Source organism: Quercus suber, unplaced genomic scaffold (assembly GCF_002906115.3).
Source record: "Quercus suber isolate HL8 unplaced genomic scaffold, Cork oak 2.0 scaffold_115, whole genome shotgun sequence".
Classification (NCBI taxonomy): Eukaryota; Viridiplantae; Streptophyta; class Magnoliopsida; order Fagales; family Fagaceae; genus Quercus; species Quercus suber.
The window spans coordinates 269,871-290,754 of NW_027069580.1; the positions used below are offsets into that span (position 1 = coordinate 269,871).

The following is a 20,884-nucleotide window of genomic DNA, read 5'->3' on the forward strand; positions in this document are numbered from 1 at the left end:
ATTTTTCAATTCTAATTTATCTATTGTTAGTGAATTTACACATGAAGAAATTTTTAAGAAACTAAAATTTAGAATTTGAAATGGAGTAAATTGCTGGTTTATTGTTTGATACTTTTTAGGAAAAAATACATCAAATGTATGTGAGATATATTTATAGAGAATGTGCTAATTTTTAGGAAAAAAGTTTCACTAGTAGTTTTTTTTTTTTTTTTGAATTTTTTTGAATTACAATTTTAACCCCATTTTTTTAAAATTTTTTAGGAATAAGGATTATCTAATTAGATTAGGGGCGTTTTTAACATTTTTTGAAACCATAACTAACTTTTTGAATCGTCTTGATATATAAATATTAAAAAAAAAAAACTATAGGTATACGTATTCAAAGGGTATATTCATTATAAATTTTGAATATATTCAACTAATGACTAATTTATTCATCACTTATATAATAATATTTAACTAGCTAACTAAATAAATTAAATTAGCATGTGTTTATAAGTTATAACATACACATTCAAATTGACTAAACTTAGTGGTTAGCTCAATTGGTAAAATCTATGATGGTTGAATAAGTAATTTGGAATTCAATCCCCGCCTATACTAAATACTGATTGGTATCTTGGTCTGATGATAAAAAGCTATCATTAAGAGCGAACGTCATAGGTCATAGTGTTAGCGTTAATTCCTTTTTCTCATCATCGATATCGCTTCAAGCTCTAATCTTTGGTCACTTGCACTTAGACTAGCACCAAAGAGAAAAAGGAGATGATGACGATAATGAAGAAGTAATCGATTTCTTAGAAGCCAATGAATAGTGGCCATTACGAATTATAAAGAATTTCTCCGTTCGTCCATAAAAAAAATCTGCCTTCACCTGCACACCATGCTACAAAAAACTTTGTTTTTTTTTTTTTAATCTATGCTCATCCTTTGCTCACAATCTATCACCCCCAAAAGATCCAAATCTTAATAATAAAATAAAAGAATTTCATGCTTCAAAAAACCATAAAAACATCAAAAAGAAAGAATTTTAACAATACTTTACTGGCTTACTTGTTTTGTTTATTTTAAGATCTATTTATTTTTGAAGATGTAAACTTGTAATTATATGCATTTTGATAGTGAATTATTAATATTGAAGACTTTTTCCATCATGAATTTATGACTATAAATAATTTTTGTCATGCTCAAAACTATTAGAATTTGAAGGATATTAACAAGTGACATTAAGTGCAATTCATTTGCTTAATTGATTTTATTCATTCTTTCTAAACATGTTGTTATTGATTTGTTTTTGTAATTGAAAAAAAAAAAAAAAACTTGTTTGAAAAATACGGGTCAACCTAACCGGACTCACAACCCGATTGACCCGTTAAAAAATGACCCGTTAACTTGATTGACCCGACCCAAATCCGACCCAACCCGCATGTTTTGCCATGTCTACCAACAATGCACAGAACATTTAAAAAAAAAAAAAAAAATTTGCAAAGAACGGAGGAATTACTAATAATTAAGTATAATAATTTTGTTCCTATAAGAGTATTCAAATCAAAGATGTGAAAAATGTTAAACCCTAATTTTAGTTCTCATCTCCTTAAAATATCATACACATCAAGCATGCTATTCTTAAAATTTTTAACATCTTCACTACAGTGGAGTGTCATCTTTGACACCCTATTGTAGCAAGTTGCTAGATTTTTTATTAGTTTTTTTTTTTCTCTCTCCCATTCTCTCTTGTGCCATGCCTCTCTCTACTGCTTTCCTCTCTCTTTCTCTTTCTCCTTCTATATGCCTCTCCATCTCTTTTTTACTCTTGATCTCCACTTCAACAACAATGAGTGATGCGATGACAAGGATGGCGTTGTTATTGCCGTTTTTTCGAGGGCCTCTTCAAAGGTGTTGTGGATGTGTTCCCTGTCTGTGGCTTCCACCGCCAGTGCCATGCTAGACATGAGATGCTCTGGGTATGGCTGGGTTTTGCTAGGTTGATGGGGGTTTGCTAGTTGTGGGTGTGGGTTGATTTTGTGGTGTAGGTTGATTTGTAGGTGTTGGATTGATTCAGTGGTGTGGGTTGATTGATTTGCTGGTTGGTTGTAGTGGTTTGTTGTGGATTATGTTGTGGGTTGAGGCCATGGGTTGTTGTTCTCTCTCTGGTGAAATCTCTCTCTAGTGGGTGTGGGTTAATTGATTCAGTGGTTGGTTGTGGGTGGTGAAGGTGGTGATATTGAGTGGGTGGTGGCTAGTGGTGGCCATGAGGGGTGGGCTGGTTGTTTTTGCTTAGAGAAGAGAGACACACAGAAAAAAAGAGAGAAAGAGATGTCTCATAAAGAAAAAAAAAAGGAATTATAAATAATAAATAAATATTATTTTAATAAAGTGTTAAAAAAATAATATTTGTTGTTAGTTATATTATAGACAAAATAGTGTTTTGAGATACTTGTTTGATAGATGAGTTTAAGTAATGTTGTTTATAGTTTTTTGAAACGTGTGTGAGTGAAAAAATATATAAAAATGTGTGTAATGTTGTTTAAAACCTAAAAATATGCTGTTTAAATAGCCTACCAAACAAGTCCTAAATGCTATATTTTTTTTTGACACGTTTTACGAGAATGCTCTAATATCAATAAATAAATGCAGCTCCTTCTTCTCCTATTATGTTTGGTCCACTAATAACAAAAAAATAAAAAGTGGAAAACAGGTGGGGGGAAGAAAACGAGGCAAAGAAAGAGTACGATTTAGTTTTAGTAAAATCCAATAAATATTGGGGGAGGAATGAAAGTGATCTCAATAAATTAAAATAGAAATGTCAATGATCTCGTCTCTTTTTGTCTCAGCAAACTCCTCAATTTTTGTTTCATTGAAAAGCAGAAATCCCTCCCAATAATGACTTAGAAAGAAAGAAAGAAAGAAAGAAAGAAAGAAGATGTCAGGAGTTGTAGAAGAAGAAGAGTACAGTGATGAGACTCATCTTCTCCGATCAACCAACGACCATGATCACGAAGGCGTCGTAGTCGTCCTCGACATCGAACAACAACAACCGTACGCTGCCTTCTCATCTCCCTCCTCCTCTTCTTCTTCCAAACCTCGTCGCCACAGTTTCAAGCGCCTCCTCGACAGAACCATTTCTTCTTCTTCTTCTTCTTCTGTCAGAGACAGAGACAGAGATCCTGTTGTTGTTGATGCGGATCCTAGCGATGATGCCGTTCTAACCGACGCTGGTGCACCTCCCGAATGGGTTTTGCTCCTCTTGGGTTGCCTCCTCGGCCTCGCCACGGGTCTCTTCGTCGCCGCTTTCAACAAAGGTGTCCACGTCATCCACGAATGGGCCTGGGCCGGTACTCCCAGCGAAGGTGCCGCCTGGCTCCGATTGCAGCGCCTCGCCGACACCTGGCATCGGATTCTCTTGATTCCTGTCACCGGTGGTGTTATCGTCGGGATGATGCATGGTTTGCTTGAGATTTTGGACCAAATCAGACAATCCATTTCCAATTCCAACAAATCCAAATCCCAATCCCAAAGGCAAGGTTTTGATTTCGTTGCTGCTGTTTTCCCCACTATTAAGGCGATTCAAGCTGCTGTCACTTTAGGTACTGGTTGTTCTTTGGGTCCTGAGGGTCCAAGTGTCGATATTGGCACATCCTGCGCTAAGGGTTTCTCTGTTATGATGGATAATAGCAGTGATAGGGAATTGGCTCTTCTTGCTGCTGGTGCTGCTGCTGGCATTGCTTCTGGTATTCTTCATTCCTTTTCCAATTCTTTAGTTTTATTATGAATGGATATGCCAACACCCTTGGTGTTTCCAACTTCAAATCCTTTCCTCACCCATTGTAACTATCAATCAAATTATGAATGGATACAATTTAGGCCAATTGCAATTCAGTCACTTTATTATGAATAGGATCATCAAATATAGAGCAATTATGAATTTACTCACTTTATTATGAATGGATACAATTTAGGGCAAACTATGATTTTAAATTTTTAATCCCTTAAATCTGCTTGTTAGTGAACTATTGATTGTGTCAATTCAATCCTTGGAAGTCTTCAAAGGGGTTTCATTCTTACTCCTGCTGACATTGCTTTTAAAAATCAAGTAAACCTATAGTTAACTTTGATCTTTACTAACATGAGATGCAAAGGGTTTACAGAAGGCAAGGTTTGTATGATTATTGCTCTAGGAAAATAGAGCTGTGGAGCTTTTGCATTAAAAATTTTGTGATATAGAGCTTTGACTAAGAATCTCTTTACCGTTCTGAGTGTTTGGAAAAATTATAGTGAATAGTGATCTAAAGATCTGAATTTCTAAAGCATGTACACTAGTTCAATTTTCCTAAAAGCTCTAAATTTCAGCTTTTCTGTGTAAAAGTTTAAGAGTATAAAGCTCTTTTTATTGGGTTACCACACGCTTCATTTTTAGCTATAAAATTTCTGTAAGGCTCTACTCAACACAGAGCTAGACAGAACCTTTGGCAATTAGCTCTGCCAACAAGTTAGGGTAAGTGTAACTTTGAATCTTTTTGGAGGCTTTAGGGATTAAATTGAGACGTTTGGTAGTTAAAGGACAAACGTAAACTCAGACTGACACATGATTCAAGGACCAACTAGTAGTTTGGCCTACAATTTATCTACTAGAAGATTCAAAACCTTCTTTTTTTCTTGGATGTGGCTTTAGTTGGTTCACATGTGCTTTAACATCTGATTGACATATCACTTGATCCTTTAGAGAGGCCCGGTTACCTCCAATTATTCAGAAATTTTGTTCCTGGTTATTTTTTATTTCTGTTTTGGATCGTTATGGGTGGATTTTGCAGTTTTTTTATTGAATCGAAGTTGTTTCAATTGGTGGTGGAGGAAGGTGGGAACTTTTTCTCCCTTAAGATTTTTGAACAGGGGAAGTATTTCATGCAATCAGTTTTTATGGGTAGGAATGCAGCACGTTGGTTTATGCAAAGCTTGGAAAACACGGTGATTGGGGTTAACCCCAAACACTTCTTCATGCTTAGGGAAGGAGACACCGCATACACAGTGCAACGGGGTTCTAACTCGTCTGGGAAATATTTGTTAGTAACAGTGTTAAAAGTTGGTGGGTTGAGAAGACCGATCATTATTCCTGCAGGCAAGGCACAACAAGGTTGGAGGGCATTTGGAATTGAATTAAAGAGAATGTTGGAACCTTCTCATTACGCATTGGGTGGTCCAAAGGTTTACCGTACAAGTCCAAGTTGGGTTTAGAGATTCACCCTTCTCGGTCTTTTGTTGAAACGGTAAAGCGTCTGTGCAAGTAAGGAAGCATGCGCATCAGCCCTCCATTAGAGAGACAGAGAAGATTCAAGTAGTGGAGAACACAACGCCGCCTCCAAGAGAAGAAGCTGGGATTTCGGTGGTGGCTTTTGAAGGTCCGGCTGATAATGTTATACCGATTGCCGTGGGTGGAGTGGAGGGGAGCCACCGTGGTATTAATGGAGATGCTAAGTTTAAGGAGAAAATCCCAGAACAAAATAAATTCAGATTGAGTAATTTGAATTTGAAAGAAGTTGATTTTGGTAGGGAGCGTCAATTTAGGAGGTCTAGCTGGTTAAGGAAAGGTTTGATTGTGGAAGTAAATGAATTTGGAAAGAGGCGGGTGTCTTGGCAAAGTTATAGGGGTGATAAGTAAGCTGTAAAGGAGGGGGCACGTGAGGACACTTCTGCCTAGGTTGTTAGTAAGGGAATGGATAATGGGCCCGCTGAAGCCCATGCACCTTGGTTGGGTAATGCTAAGAGTTCCCTAGGCCCATTGTTGTCTAACCCTTTTATTTTTGAGGCTGGGGCTTGCTCCAAGCATTCCCAAAATGAACCCAGCCCAGGTATTACGGGCTTGATAGTTGAGGATGGTAAAATAGACTTAGACACCTCAGGCCAGAGCTCAATCTCGAATGTTGCGAGTGCTAGGTGTTCCCTACGAACTCGGAGTTTGATTCTCTACCACCAAAGAGGATGGCGATGGCTCCGATGGTCATCTTGGGCTCGATATCTTCCATATCGGCATTAGAAGTACCTGGCGGGATTGGGTCTAGCTTCCAGGTGAGTCCGAGATGCCTTACCCAGTCCACCACCTTGTCGATATTGGCAGCGGAAGTGGCCCAAGCTGCTTGCGAGCTAGGTTTAGCTTCCTTAGCTCCGATATGTCCTTCGTTGGAGCTGGCGGAGTCGAAGGAGGTGTCTTCAAGGGACCTGCTAGAAAAACTGGTGGAGAAGTCATCTCCGACGGTGATGAAGGATGAGGATAATGAGTTCTTGGGTCCAGAGGTTAGGACGACGGTGCATGAGGCGTCGGATTGTAAGGAGGTTTTTAATTCTTCTCCCACTATTAGGGAACTAGATAGTGATTTAGACAAATCATGGGGTAATTCCAAAGAGTGGATGCTACAATTGCGGGATGGTCGACAAATAGTGATTCCGCTATCTCTATATCGATCTCCAGAGAGTGTGTCGGATTGCTCAATCACTGATGTAGACTGTAACAAGTATTGACTCTTTTATCAATGACGGTCAGATGGTTAGCTGGGCAGAGGACTGTGATGGGTTAGTTGATTCCGTGTCTATTGTTAATGAGGCAGAGGAGGAGATGTGGGATTTTGATGAGAGGTCGATGTCTGGGGAGTATAGTGGCAAGCCTTTAGTTGTGGTACCTTTGGCCATAGAAGTTCCTTTGGAGTTGGAGTGTAGTTCTGAGCTGGGGGGTGGGTGTAAGGAGTCGGTTGATGGTAATCATTTATCACAATGGGTAACAAATCGGATTAAGGCTTATAGAAAATCAGTGGGCACTTCTTTGGTAGGTTTTGAGAAGCAAATTACGGGTTTGCTGCTAGCTATAGATGCCAGGAAAAAGAATAAAAAGCTTAAGGCAGATGATCATGTGAAGCCTGGCAAGTCGGGGCAGAAAGGTCAGCGGGAGTTGAAAAATTTATTGACCTCTATGAATGTTTAGGTTGGTTCAACGAAACCAAGGAATGTAAGCAAGGAGCGGGTTGTGGTGGTTCATCAATGAATTTGAAGATTATTTCTTGGAATGTTAGAGGACTGAATGATAGGGATAAAAGGCTTTGGGTTCGTAATATGGTCAGGAGATGGGGGCCAGATTTTGTTTGTCCTCAAGAAACTAAAATGGAGCTGATAACCAGAGCTGTGATTCGCAGTTTGTGGAGGGGTCAACATGTTGATTGGTCTTATCTAGGCTCTTGTGGAGCTTCTGGAGGGGTGCTACTGATGTGGGATACACGGGTTGTGAATAAAGTGGAGGAAGCTGTGGGGCGATTTTCGGTTTCTTGTAGATTTACAAGTGTGTCAGATCAGTTTGTCTGGGCATTTACCGGCATTTATGGTCCTAATTCTATGAGAGACAGAAGGTTCTTATGGGAGGAATTATTTGGTTTGAACAGTTGGTGGAATGTTTCGTGGTGTATGGGTGGTGACTTTAATGTGGTAAGGTTTCCTTTTGAGCGTTCTGGTTCTACCTCTTTTACTGCTGCTATGCGGGAGTTTTCCAATTTTATTTATGGGCAAGGCCTCATTGATATTCCGCTTCAAGGGGGATCTTTCACTTGGTCTAATACTCGTGAAGTTACTTCGAAGGCTAGGCTGGACAGATTCTTGTTTTCTGCAAATTGGGAGGATAAGTTTCCATCTGTCTCTCAACAACGCTTGCCTAGGCTGTTATTTGATCACTTCCCGATTGTTCTTGAGGGTGGTTCCTTTCAGAGAGGTAGGAGGCCGTTTAGATTTGAGAATATGTGGCTTAAAGATGAGGGTTTTGTGGAGAGGGTGCGATCTTGGTGGGAATCTTATAATGTCCATGGAGCTCCGAGTTTTGTTTTGGCCAGTAAATTGAAGCTCTTGAAAAATGATTTGAAGAAATGGAATGTAGAGGTTTTTGGAAATGTTGAAGAACGGGTGAGAAAATTGTGGCAAGAGCTTAGTGATTTAGAGAAGATTGAGGATAGTCGAGCTTTATTGGAGGAGGAAAGGCTGGAGTTGGAGAGAGTTTGAGGTGAATTAGAAAAAGTTACTTTAATGGAGGAAATCTCTTGGAGGCAGAAGTCTAGAGTCCTTTGTATTAGAGAGGGAGACAGAAATACCAGATTCTTTCATCGTATAGCTAACTCTCACAGAAGATTTAATTCCATTGATAGGCTTATGGTGGATGGTGAATTGTCTTCAGATCCGGAAGCTATAGCTGGTTGTATTTCTCATTTTTATAGGCAGCTATATGCTGAAACTGTGGCTCATAGACCTTTATTAGATGATGTGGAGTTCTCTTATATCTCGGAGGAAGATGCTCTTTGGCTAGATAGGCCATTTGATGAGGAAGAGGTGTTTGGGGTGATTAGTGATTTTAAGGGTGATAAGGCTCCTGGCCCGGATGGATTTTCTATGGCATTCTTTCAATCTTGCTGGTGTATTTTGAAGGCTGAAATTATGGCAGTGTTTTAGAATTTTCATACTCAGGTTGTGTTTGAGAAGAGCCTTAATGCTTCTTTCCTTGCTCTTATTCCCAAAAAGGTGGATGCTGTGGAGATTAGGGATTTCCGACCTATTAGCTTAGTTTGTGGGATTTATAAGATTATTTCTAAGGTGTTGGCCAATCATCTTAGAAGGGTGGCACATGGGCTTATTTCAGATTCTTAGAATGCATTTGTGAAAGGTAGACAGATATTGGACTCTTTGTTAATTGCTTCAGAATGTGTTGATGGTAGATTGAAGTCAGCTGTTCCAGGAGTGTTGTGTAAGTTGGATGTGGAGAAGGCATATGACCATTTGAGTTGGGATTTTTTAATGTATATGCTTCAACGCTGTGGGTTTTCAGAGAAATGGAGAAAATGGATAATGTGTTGCATCTCTACTGTTAAATTCTCCATTCTGATCAATGTTAGTCCTTCTGATTTTTTTGGTAGTTCTAGGGAGATTCGGCAAGGGGACCCCTTGTCTCTGTTGCTATTTGATATTGTTATGGAGGGTTTGAGTCGTATGTTGGATGTGGCTACTACTACTAGTCAGTTTTTAGGCTTCTCTGTAGGTAATACGGCTGGCAACTCGGTGATGGCGTCTCATCTTTTATTTGCTGATGACACTTATTTTTTGTGATGCTGATCCTTCGCAAATAGCTAGTTTGAGAGCAATTTTGGCTAGATTTGAGGAGGTCTCAGGTTTAAGGGTTAACTTGGGGAAATCTGAGTTGGTTCCTATAGGGGTGGTGCACAATATGGAAGTTCTGGTGGGGATGCTGGGTTGTAGGCAATCCTCTCTTCCATTGAGATATTTGGGGCTTCCGTTAGGAACTAAATTTAAGGAGTTGTCAATTTGGAACCCCATTTTGGAGAAGATGGAAAAGAGATTAGCAGGTTGGAAGAGGTTGTATCTATCTAAGGGAGGTAAGGTAACTCTTATTAAAAGTACTCTTTCCTCGTTACCTACATACTTCCTTTCCCTTCTGCCTTTACCTGGGAAGGTGGCAAATCGTATGGAGAAGTTACAATGAGATTTTCTGTGGAGTGGTATTAATGGTGATTCTAAATTACACTTAGTCAGTTAGGCTCAGGTTTGTAAGCCGTTGCAGGTTGGAGGGTTGGGTATTAGACGATTGAGGAGTTTTAATTCTGCCTTGTTAGGAAAATGGTTATGGAGGTATGGCATGGAGACCAATGCTCTATGGAGGAAGGTTATTGAGGTGAAATATGGGAATGATTGGGGTGGTTGGTGCACGAAAAAGGTGACCAGTGCTTATAGTATTAGTTTGTGGAGACATATTAGGAGTGGTTGGATGAGTTTTTCTAAACTACTTCTGTATGATGTGGGGGATGGTACTAGAGTGAAGTTTTGGAAGCATTTGTGGTGTGGAGATCGTACTCTCCAAGAGGCTTTTCCAGAACTTTATTGTATTAGTAGAACAAAGGATTCTTCAGTAGCAGAGGTGATGTGTTGGTCTGGTGGGAGGATTCATTGGGATGCTAAATTTCGTCGCCCTCCTCAAGATTGGGAACAAGAATCATTTGATCTATTTATGGATATGGTCTACTCTTCGATGGTACGGGGATTGGGTCCGGATAGGGTGTGTTGGAAGTCAGCAAGGAATAGAGGTTTTGAGGTTCGAGGATTCTATCTTTCTTTCTACCCTCCTACCATATTATCCTTCCCTTGGAAGATGATTTGGAAATCAAAAGTTCCTCCAAGGGTAGCCTTCTTTTCATGGTCTGCTTCCTTAGGTAAGATTTTAACAACAGATAACCTTCGCAAGCGACGTGTGATAGTTCTTGATTGGTGGCGCTATATGTGTAAGAAGTGTGGGGAGTCAGTGGATCATCTTCTTCTTCATTGCCCCATTGCTTGTGAGTTGTGGTCGTTGGTGTTTTGTTTGTTTGGAATTCATTGGGTTATGCCTCAGAAGGTTATTGAATTGTTTGAGTCTTGGTAGGGAAAGTTTGGTCGACATAGAAATATTGAGTTGTGGAGAATTGTGCCTCAGTGCTTGGTATGGTGTATTTGGCGCGAAAGGAATGCTAGAAGCTTTGAGGGATGTGAATGTTCTATGTTAGAGATTAAGTCTTTTTTTTTTTTTTTACACATGCTCCTCGATTGGAGTGTGGTCTTTTGTCATTTTTCTTGTTCTTCCCTTCCTATTTTACTTGATCGTTGTAATCTTGGTTATTGATTTGTGCCCCCATAGTACATTCCCAATGTACTCGGGTTGGCTGTTTTTAGTTTTTTAATAAAATTTTCGTTACTTATCAAAAAAAATTTATCTACTAGAAATTTATGTAATTAGGGGTGCAATCAGTGTAATCTTGGTACATGCAAGTTTAGTGCAACATTTTTTTTTTGAGTAGATACCATATAAGGTTTCTGCATATAATTCCACGTTTTCATGTTATAAAGGTTTCTGCATATAATTCCATGTTTTCATGTTATTACTTAAATGGTTAATACTCTTTTAAAATTCTTTCTGCCAGGTTTTAATGCAGCAGTTGCTGGTTGTTTCTTCGCGATTGAAACTGTGTTAAGGTCTAACAAAGCAGAGAACTCTCCTCCATTTACAACTGCAATGATAATATTGGCCTCTGTCATCTCATCAACTGTATCAAATGTTTCACTTGGGACGCAATCAGCTTTCACAGTGCCTGCATATGATTTGAAATCTGCTGCTGGTTAGATAATCATACCCTCATTTTTTACCCTCCTCTTAGTATACACTTGCTTATATGTGCATGTGAGTTTTCTACAGGTGTTTTTCTGAAAGGAGAAGCATAAGTATTTGCTTTGTGTTTTCCTTTTTTTTTTTATTAGGATGAATACACAGTTATTCTTAGTCACCAGAGATTCAGTCAAAGAACTTAAGGTTCTTCCCAAAAGGAAAGCATTAGAAGTTACTCAAGATTCCATTCCTTTTAATATGATATTTATACATGTAGGCTATTCCTGTTTGTTTACCCATATTCTACTTTTTGCTTCTTGCATTACCCCTTTATGAATTGTTACTGATATGGACATCTTCGTATAAAATTGGGTGTGGTGCAAATACCGCTTCCTCAAGATGTCACGTAGGTGTAGTTGAAACCTTATATAGTCTCTTTCAAATTTTGGTCTATGCTAAGAAGCATTTTGGTCACTTTTGTTTCGTTATTTTAGAACTTCTGATATTTCTTTAGAGCAATGCTTCTAACTTTACATGAAGCAACATGCTGCCTTTGCATTTGTATATTATCATGTTTAAGTGTAAGTGTATGTGTGCATGGATGTCATTGTTATGCAAATAAAAAAATTCTGATAGTTCCAGGCATTTGTCGTTTAGGGTGCTAGGTACTATAAAGTAACTATTCTTATAAAAATCCAATATGAATAGTTAAATAAATTAAAAAAAAAAAAATCCAATAAAGTAACATGGGTACTAGGAAAGATAAAACAATGAGTGAACACATCCACTTGAAGGTGGTGGGGGTGTACCTACCGAGAAAAAGATGTCCTGAAGTTGCTTCATATGGTTTTATGATGCGTAACGGAGATCAATATATGCACAAATAAGAAAAAGTGATTTGATTCAATTTGAAGTTGTTAAATTACTGATTGTTCCAAAAGTTTAAGCTATTAGGAAATGTTGAATTTAATCATTTAATCATAGTTCTACACTCCACCTTGTGTGGGCCTAAACTGCCCCTTGATAAATAGGACCCAACACGTGAGATTTTTAATATTTTAAATGGGAGGTAGAGTAAATACAGGGATTGAACTCAGGATCTCTTGCTTTGATACCATGATAAATTATCGATTGTCCGAAAAGCTTAAGTTATTAGGAAATAATTAATTTAGTCATTTAACCATAGTTCTAACAGAAGTAAAGGGTAGGGAGGCAATAATGAAAAAAGAAGAAGGCCTGAGTAGTAAAGAAGCACGAGATAAATAGACATGTGATAGAGAATATTAACTTCACTAGAATAGATTGGCTGAAAGGGGATACATCATGGAGCTTTTCCCAATCACTCCTGTCCTATTTTGTTTGTCCACCTTTCCCTTTTGAGATGTCCCATAATATGTACTACTTTCCAAAATCCATGCACACAATTATATGATATTGCACATGTAACTTTTGTATTGCCGTGCAGAACTACCTTTGTACCTGATATTGGGCATGCTATGCGGTGTTGTCAGTGTAGCCTTCACTCGCTTGGTTACTTGGTTCACAAATTTCTTTGACTTCATCAAAGAAAAATTTGGCCTTCCTGCTGTTGTGTGCCCTGCTTTAGGTGGTTTAGGAGCTGGAATAATAGCTCTTAAGTATCCTGGAATACTGTACTGGGGTTTCACAAATGTTGAGGAGATTCTACGTACTGGGAATTCTGCTTCAGCTCCTGGAATCTGGCTGCTAACTCAATTATCAGCAGCCAAAGTTGTGGCCACAGCTCTGTGCAAGGGGTCTGGACTCGTAGGTGGACTTTATGCACCAAGTTTGATGATTGGTGCTGCTGTTGGTGCTGTATTTGGTGGCTTAGCTGCAGAACTTATCAATTCGGCAATTCCAGGAAATGCTGCTGTTGCCCAGCCACAGGCATATGCTCTGGTAAAATTTTCCTTCATAACTGGCTCATCTTAATTTGGCAAGTATTAACTGCAGTTTTCCTCACTCCCTCTTAAATTTTTTTTATTTGATTCTGTGAAAATTGATTTAATACTTTCTAACATGTATTGCAGGTAGGAATGGCTGCTACATTAGCTTCTGTTTGTTCAGTACCCTTGACATCAGTCCTTCTCCTGTTTGAGTTGACAAAAGATTACAGGATATTGCTTCCTCTCATGGTAATTCTTGCTTGATAGTTACTGCATATATAATAGGTCTAAAAGGCAGCATAGTATTAACCATATCACCTCAAGGAAATGTTAGCTGCTTTTGCTTTCTCAACTAGATTGTAATTCTCGGAATTTGGTGGTTACATACCTTGGCTTTAGTTAATTACAGTCCATCACACATTTCTTCAGTATGCTGCATTCTGAAAAAGCATTACTGTTTTTTTCTCCAATGTTGTCAGACAGCGTATCACCCTACATTTATCTTGACAATTTTGGCCTGAGAAAAATGCATTGCTCTTTCAAAGCAGAGTATAATAAATTCTCCAAAAGTACTCCTCTAATTCTTGCAGCTGCTCCAGTTTCTGAAACAGTAAGGGATGGCATAACAGCCATATGAAGACGATATTATGCAAAGCTCTGGTAGCTTGAAATGGAATCTTCTTCTCCTTCTTATATGAAGATATAGAATTCTCCATATCTTTCTGCAATATTGGGATTAGGCTCTATTGTTGCTTTATTGTTGTTGATGAGTAGATTTTCATTACTTTGGGTATTATTGTAATATGGATGTCTACAATTTTTTAATGCTTGATTTTACCCTCTGTTCCTGTGAATTTTGCAATTAGGGTGCTGTTGGATTAGCAATATGGGTTCCCTCTGTGACTAACCAGGCCAAGGACAGTAAAGCATCTGATGCACGGAGTTCAGTGAGAGGCTATGCTTCTCTTTCACTTGCTGATGACAAAGATGATGGAGGTGATTTAGAACTTTCTGTTATAGAAAATGGTGCAGATATTGAGGCATTGGATAAGCTTCTGGAAAAACTGGAGGTTTAATTATTTTTCCTTTCTCGACTGATGTTTGTATTTGCTATTTTATCTATTTATTTCATCAATGCTGTTTCTTATTGTAATGTTCCACCTTGAGCATATTATTCGATATTTTATATATATATATATATGTATATATTGCTTTTTATTTTTAACCTAACAGCATTAGTTTTACATCCCTAATTGTCAGGTTTCTCAGGCCATGTCAAAGAGTTGTGTCAAGGTTTCCTTGGAAATAACCTTGAAGGAGGCAAGAGATCGTATGGATGATAACCAGCAAACTTGTGTACTGGTGGTCGATGAGGAAGGCCTTTTAGAGGGAATACTAACATGTGGTGACATTAGGCGGTATCTTTCTAAGAAGTCTAGTGACGACGCCAAAAGTGATTCAAGACATTTGGATGTATGTAATATGAAACTGTCTTTGTTGTTCCAAATTGTCATTTTAATTTATTTAATTGGCTCATATGCATCTCTCTCTCTCTCACTCATGCACACACAGGCGTACTCAGAATCGTTTTCTGTTTGTGCTAAATGGTCAAAGTTCAATTCCTATTGAAGCATTTGTTGTTGTTATTATTATTATTTTTTCCTTCAAAATTTCTCATCATGGCTATATTTTGTGATGTATATATATTTTTTCTTTCTACTTTTAAGATAAATTTCTAGTTTTAATTAATTAATTTTTTTACAATTTCTTTTTGATGCGCATTGCCAAATTCTTTGTAGGTGAGTGCATGTCTTGTTTCCTCTGTTTGTACTCGAGGTTTAAGCTATCGCGGGCGAGAGCGTGGACTTTTAACCTGTTATCCGGACACCAATTTGGCAGTTGCCAAGGAGCTAATGGAGGCCAAGGGCATTAAGCAGCTGCCTGTGGTTAAGCGCGGTGTGGAATCCAACAAAGAAAGGAAGCGAAGGATTATTGCTCTTCTTCATTATGATTCAATCTGGAACTGTCTCAGGTTCTCATTGATTTCATAGTCTTGTCTTCAATGATTATATCCTTGTTTCCTATACTACATTTGATGCCTGATCCTGGTTTTAAATTATGATAAACTAACAATGTTGCATTTATCTCATTCTTGTGGGGATTTTTTATTTTGTTTCTCAAAAAGGGAAAAAAAAGAAAAAAGAAAAAGAAAAGAAGTTTCTGGTGCTTTCCTAGCTCTTAGAGGTAACAATCTTTTGTCAAGAAACAGTGAAAGCAGATGATTGAGTGTATTAAAGTCATATAACTAAAAACATATATAAGAAATTGTCCCCTTCTTTTTTCCTCCATTCTGATCAAACAATAGTAACCAACCAAACAGTTTCGACCAAACGATAGTAACTAGAAACCCAATTAACTGTTGGCATAGCCTGACCTTTCAAACTAATGTGTCTTGCATAGCCCATACTATTGGACCAATGGGTTCATTTTCAGTTCAATCATTCAGTTTTGGCATATAACAATACAATGGAAACAATAACAACAAACCCTTTTTCCTATCTCTTTTGGTTCTCTTGACTTGAATGAAATCACTCATTCTTACCTATCAAAAAAAAAAAAAAATCAAATCACTCCTTCCCACTAGTTAATTAATTGCTCTCCTTTCGCAAACGATTCTCTCTTATTTTTTCATCGATAGGAGCCACCCTCATCTTTTTGCTGATTTATTCATTTAGTATTCTATATTTCTTTGTATTCCTCTTATTTACCTTAACTTCCTCCTTTCAGCTGTGCTCATTTTATGAACGTATTGCTTGATTTGTGGGGTTTTCACGGGTTTTAAGACCCTTGAATTTTTTTTAAATGCCACGTGTCTCACATTTGGCTTAAAATTGGAGAGTGGGAGGATTTTTTTTTTTTTTTTTGGGGGGGGGGTTGAAGTGCCGAAAAAGAAAGAGGTGCCCGGTTCTGGCATAGGCTTGAAAGCAAATGATGAGGTATTGATATCTTCAAAAAGACTATCTTTACTTTTATCAGATGCCTCTGGCATCAATGTCAAGCTCCTACCGTCAACATTTGAAACAAATGGGAATTTTCCAGTTGTTGGAGATGGCTGTGCCTGTAGTTTGACAGGTTCAGAAGGACACATCAGGCAGAGCAACATCAACAGAACTAGTATTCTACCTTCAATGTAATGATTTGGCAATCACCAGACTCTCAAATCTTAATCAAAATTCATGTTAACCCATTTTCTAATGATGGAAACCTTAGCTTTTTCAAATATCTTCTCTCTCTTAATCTGCTATAACTATTTAACTGACAGTAGAAATTGATCATAAAAATCTTTTTTCGGCAATGAACCGTTTATCATAGCTTAGCATGTAAGAAAGCGTATATGACCAATATATTTCTAACTCAGTCTACAGTAGAGTTGAAAACAGCATTGATGACTTCCACTCCTAGGCCCCTAACGCATAATAAGCAATTTAGCATATACCATTATAGCCTGATACAATGTCATCATATTCTATACATTACCAAGAAAATGAACCAAACAGTATTTAAAAAGCAAAAAGGTAAAAAAATCTTAAGCTTACCAGAGAATTGGAAAGGAAAACAGGAGAATCTAGCAGTGTAGTGGGACTGAGACCAGGAGGTATTGTTAAGTAAGGAGAACGATTGTCAGAACTCAAAGACAGGTCAGCCGATCTAATGCTTTCTGTATTCAACCTGGGAGCATTAAATCCAGCTCTGGCTGCCATCCTTTCAACAAGGCCACCACGTGAGCTGGATTTTTGCTCAGAAAATGAACGAAATTCAGCGAGTTTGTCACTAGAAAGACAGCCTTGTAGTGTCCCATTGTTGTTTACAGTTCTATTTCCTGACACCATTTGGTCTGGAGGTCGCCCCAGAAAGAGTCCTTCACTTCTATTACTGCTGGGAGGTTCTGAGACCAGTGGTCTGGACCCAATATCCTCACCTAACATTGCAGAGAAAAATGTTCTTGGGCTTGGACTTGGAGGCACCCAATCTCCAATTATAGCAACATTGTCATCAATCCCAGCCATGCACAAGCTCAAAACCGGGACTACCAACAACAAAAATCGAGGTCTGCGGTTGCACCCAGATGGAATTCCTGAGTTCACAATTGGGGTCTAAACAAATTTAGCCCAATTATTCTGAAATGGCATATAAAGCTATATTAACAAACAATTCAGTCAAAGAAGAAATGGGCTTCCTTTACGGTAATTGCAGAGAAAATGAACCAAAAAGAAAGAAAGAAAAAGAAAAAAGAATATCTGGTTTACACATTATACGCAATCTAAGAGAGCAAAAAACGACCACTTCCAGAAAATTAAGAATTAAGAAGAAAGATAAAAACTTGTTCTTTGTCTGAAAACTGGGGATTTTAAAATAACATTCTAAGACAACATTCATTAACAAAATCATGGGTATCATTACCCACAAACGAAAATGGATTGCAGACGAGAAAATTTTCCATCTGTGTCCAGCTTTTCAGTTTGCGCAAGGTTAAAAAAAAAAAAAAAATCAAAATTTGAAGAAGATCCATAAGAAAACATAATTTGATAAATTAAACAAAACCCAAATATATTAGATCCTAAAAGCACACTAAGATCTAATAAGATAAACAAACTCCACAATCAAAACCCAACAATTGCACAGACTGCAATAGTTAACATTTATTAAAAAAAAAAAAAAAAAGACAAGATAAGATAAGATATTGATTGCACAAGATCAGACAAAAATTTCCCAAATTTGAAAATTAAGAGACACATACATAACCCCCAAAAAAAAAAAGTAAAAGAGAGAGAGATAGGAGATAATGATGAAATGAATAAAAATGATTACCTGAATGATTATAGACTCAAATTAAGTATGTAATATATGTATTTATGTGAAGGAAGACTCAGCCACCTTCACCTTCACCTTCACCACTACTACACAACACAGACTCAAACCACCCTAACTGTCTTGACCTGAGCAATTGTCCAAACCCAGAGCCAGAGCCAGAAGCAGACCCCCTCTAATTTCTCTTTTCCATTATGTTTTTTTTCTCTCTCTCTAGCTTTCTTTCTTTCTCTCTCTCTAGCTTTCAGTCTCTATATGTTTCTGTTTCAGTTTGATTTTTAGCCCAATTTGATAATGATGATGTTCTTCCAGAATAATTACAAAAAGAGAGATATAATATTATATTGATTAGTATTTTATTATTATTATTATAATAATAAAGAAAAAGAGGGTGCGTTGGGAGGGAAAGGAAAAGAAAGCAGAGGAAATAAAAAAGAAAAGAAAAGGGAGGGTGATTGTGTAATGTGCTGTGTGCAGTGGTGGTGAGGTGGTGGACCGGAAATTTGATGGAATCTTTGAAAGACAAAAAGAGAGAGAACAAAAAAGAAAAGGAAAAAACAAAAGCTTTTTTTTTACACAAGGATTCTAATTTTTCTTCACCTCTGCTTTGCCTCTTTCTCTTTGATTGTGATTTCCATCTCCTAATTATTATTCCCTCTCTTTTGAACTCAACCCTTACCTTTCCTTTCCTTTTCTTTTTAACTCCACCCCAATCACATCTCCTCCAACTACTACTTTATGTAACTGCTTCATCTTTATTTTACGGCTAAGATTTTATTTTCTTTCTTTGACAGTGTGTACTTAATTACATCACCACACTATAACCTCTAGATTTTTAATATTTAATTTAAATTATAAAATAGGTTAATTTCAAAAAAAAAAAAAAAAAAAAATCTTCTAGGTAGTTCATACAATTTCTTAAGCTAATGACGTGTTTGATTGTGCTAGAAAATGCATTTTAACTTTGAATTTTTTTCTTTTTTCTTTTTTTGGGTGGGGAAATTGGAAAATAGTTGTACAGCTGGGGTGTCAAAAATCTAGGAGAGTATAATAGGTGCTAACACCTGTACCCTTCAAATGTGAAGGATGTTATAACCACCACCTATTTGCTTCTCTGCCTTGTTTTACCATTTTGGGTTGTGCCCAAGCTACTACCTATTATTATATATTGTTCTTCCAATTTTGGCATTCACAAATTGACACATTCAGTTTAGTTGTACACTACACTATTTTTACGCAACAATAACCAGTTAATGACTTCAGAAGCGTCTATCTATGACTTCAGTTATATCTTTCATCAATGAATTTGTATCACTTTCAATCTCATAAGTTAATGACGGTTTAGTAGAGTTTTGTGGTATATTTTGTGTTAGAATTTTTTTTTTTTTTTTTGTATATTTGTTTCTATATATATATATATATAAAGTTAATAGTAAAAGTTTGGACTGGATGGTAATCCATAAATTGTAAGTGTTTCGAACTGGAAACCATTTCGTTATCAATAGTATGAAGTTCATCCAACAAACATGAAAATGAAAATTAAATGCAATTGTTATTATGTAGTCTTTTTCACTTTTATCTAATGTCAAAAATTGTGTAAAAGGAAAACTATGTTTGTATTCATGGAGCGACCTAGTTTCTTAGATCTGTATCTTAGGTTTTAAAATTAAATTCTATTATGTAACTGCATTGACTAATAATGCACAATATCCTTTTCAAGGAAAATTAAGTGTAAGGGTCATGATAATAGATGCCTTAGTGCAAGCATTAAAGATAAAATTTTATAATGATTTTATCTCATACCTTTATAGAGAATGGAACCACTTTTTGAAAGAGTTGAGTTTTATTATTATTATCTATACTATTATTTAAGGGGTTTCTTTTGTTTGGATTCCTTATTTCTTTAGTTCAAAAATGCTCCTACACCCATTTGTTTAAATAGAGACAAAATTAAAAGACAATCCGGTAAAAAACTATTATTTAAGGGGCTTCCCTTGTTTGGATTTCTCATTTTTTTAGTTCAAAAATGCCCCTACACCCCTTTGTTTAAGTAAAGACAAAACTAAAGGACAATCCGGTAAAAATGCAACTCTAACTCTCATTAAAACATTGTCTAAAAAATAGAACCACTTTCTTATTAATTTTCAAATTGATTTATTCACTTATAAATTAAATTTTCAAAATAAAAATTATATATATAAAATAAAAAACACAATTTTTTTTCTTTTACAAAATAGGACCACTAACAAACCAAAAAAAAGAAAAAAAAGACTCATCGCACGCGCGAAGTGTGTGTGATGAGGTTAGTTATTATTTACTTTTGTTATTTTCCAATATTGGAGAAACTCCTTGTAAGCATCCTGAGCAGTTGGCAAAGATGCCCGATAAAAAAGCCTAAATTCAATCATGTGGTTCATTTGGTCAATGCAACCACATTACTAAATTTACAGTTTTTGTCAATTTTATAAATTAAGTTGCATTCAATACTCCATTAAACAATATTATTATTATTTTTAAATCAAATTATTTATATATATCAAGAAAAGCGGACACAAGCACAACAAATTTATACTACTAGCCAAAGAAATTATTTACACATGTATTTTTTGTTTTTTTTTTTTTTTTTTTTTTATCGAAAGTGTGCTTTACAACTCACAATTAAATATTAAGAATTTCTTTAAGTTATGCCCCTAGGGGCATTTGTGGATGGAACTCTAAATTTAATTTAGTTGAAATATGTTATCATGGGAAAAAAGATAAAGAAAAAAAAGAGCATCTTTCGGCACTGTAGGTTGACAAAGAGTCCACAATTCACATTTAGTTTTGTTAGAAATACTGAATAAGTGTATTGTATTTCTTAGCAAAAGAATATACACGAGTGCCTTTATATAGAGGCATATGAGTGTAGTACAAGTAAGAGTGTAGTACATAAATGTGTGCT

The 20,884-nt window shown here is 36.7% G+C and overlaps 2 protein-coding genes across 2 annotated transcripts; one reads left to right on the forward strand and one right to left on the reverse strand.

The window, feature by feature from the left end:
- Nucleotides 1-2,665: 2,665 nt before the first annotated feature.
- LOC111999927 (chloride channel protein CLC-f) lies at nt 2,666-15,242 on the forward strand. Its single transcript, XM_065775573.1, has 7 exons — nt 2,666-3,731; nt 10,986-11,180; nt 12,633-13,087; nt 13,219-13,323; nt 13,941-14,144; nt 14,335-14,547; nt 14,874-15,242. The coding sequence occupies exons 1-7, from the start codon at nt 2,924-2,926 to the stop codon at nt 15,123-15,125; spliced, it is 2,232 nt and encodes a 743-aa protein (XP_065631645.1). The 5' UTR covers nt 2,666-2,923; the 3' UTR covers nt 15,126-15,242.
- Nucleotides 15,243-15,838: 596 nt separating this feature from the next.
- On the reverse strand, nt 15,839-18,677 carry LOC111999931 (probable WRKY transcription factor 2). Its single transcript, XM_065775594.1, has 3 exons — nt 18,544-18,677; nt 16,671-17,209; nt 15,839-16,192 (listed from the first exon to the last, which is right to left on the reverse strand). Exons 2-3 carry the CDS (start codon nt 17,139-17,141, stop codon nt 15,839-15,841), a joined length of 825 nt encoding a protein of 274 aa, XP_065631666.1. The 5' UTR covers nt 17,142-17,209; nt 18,544-18,677.
- Between the last annotated feature and the right edge of the window lie 2,207 nt (nt 18,678-20,884).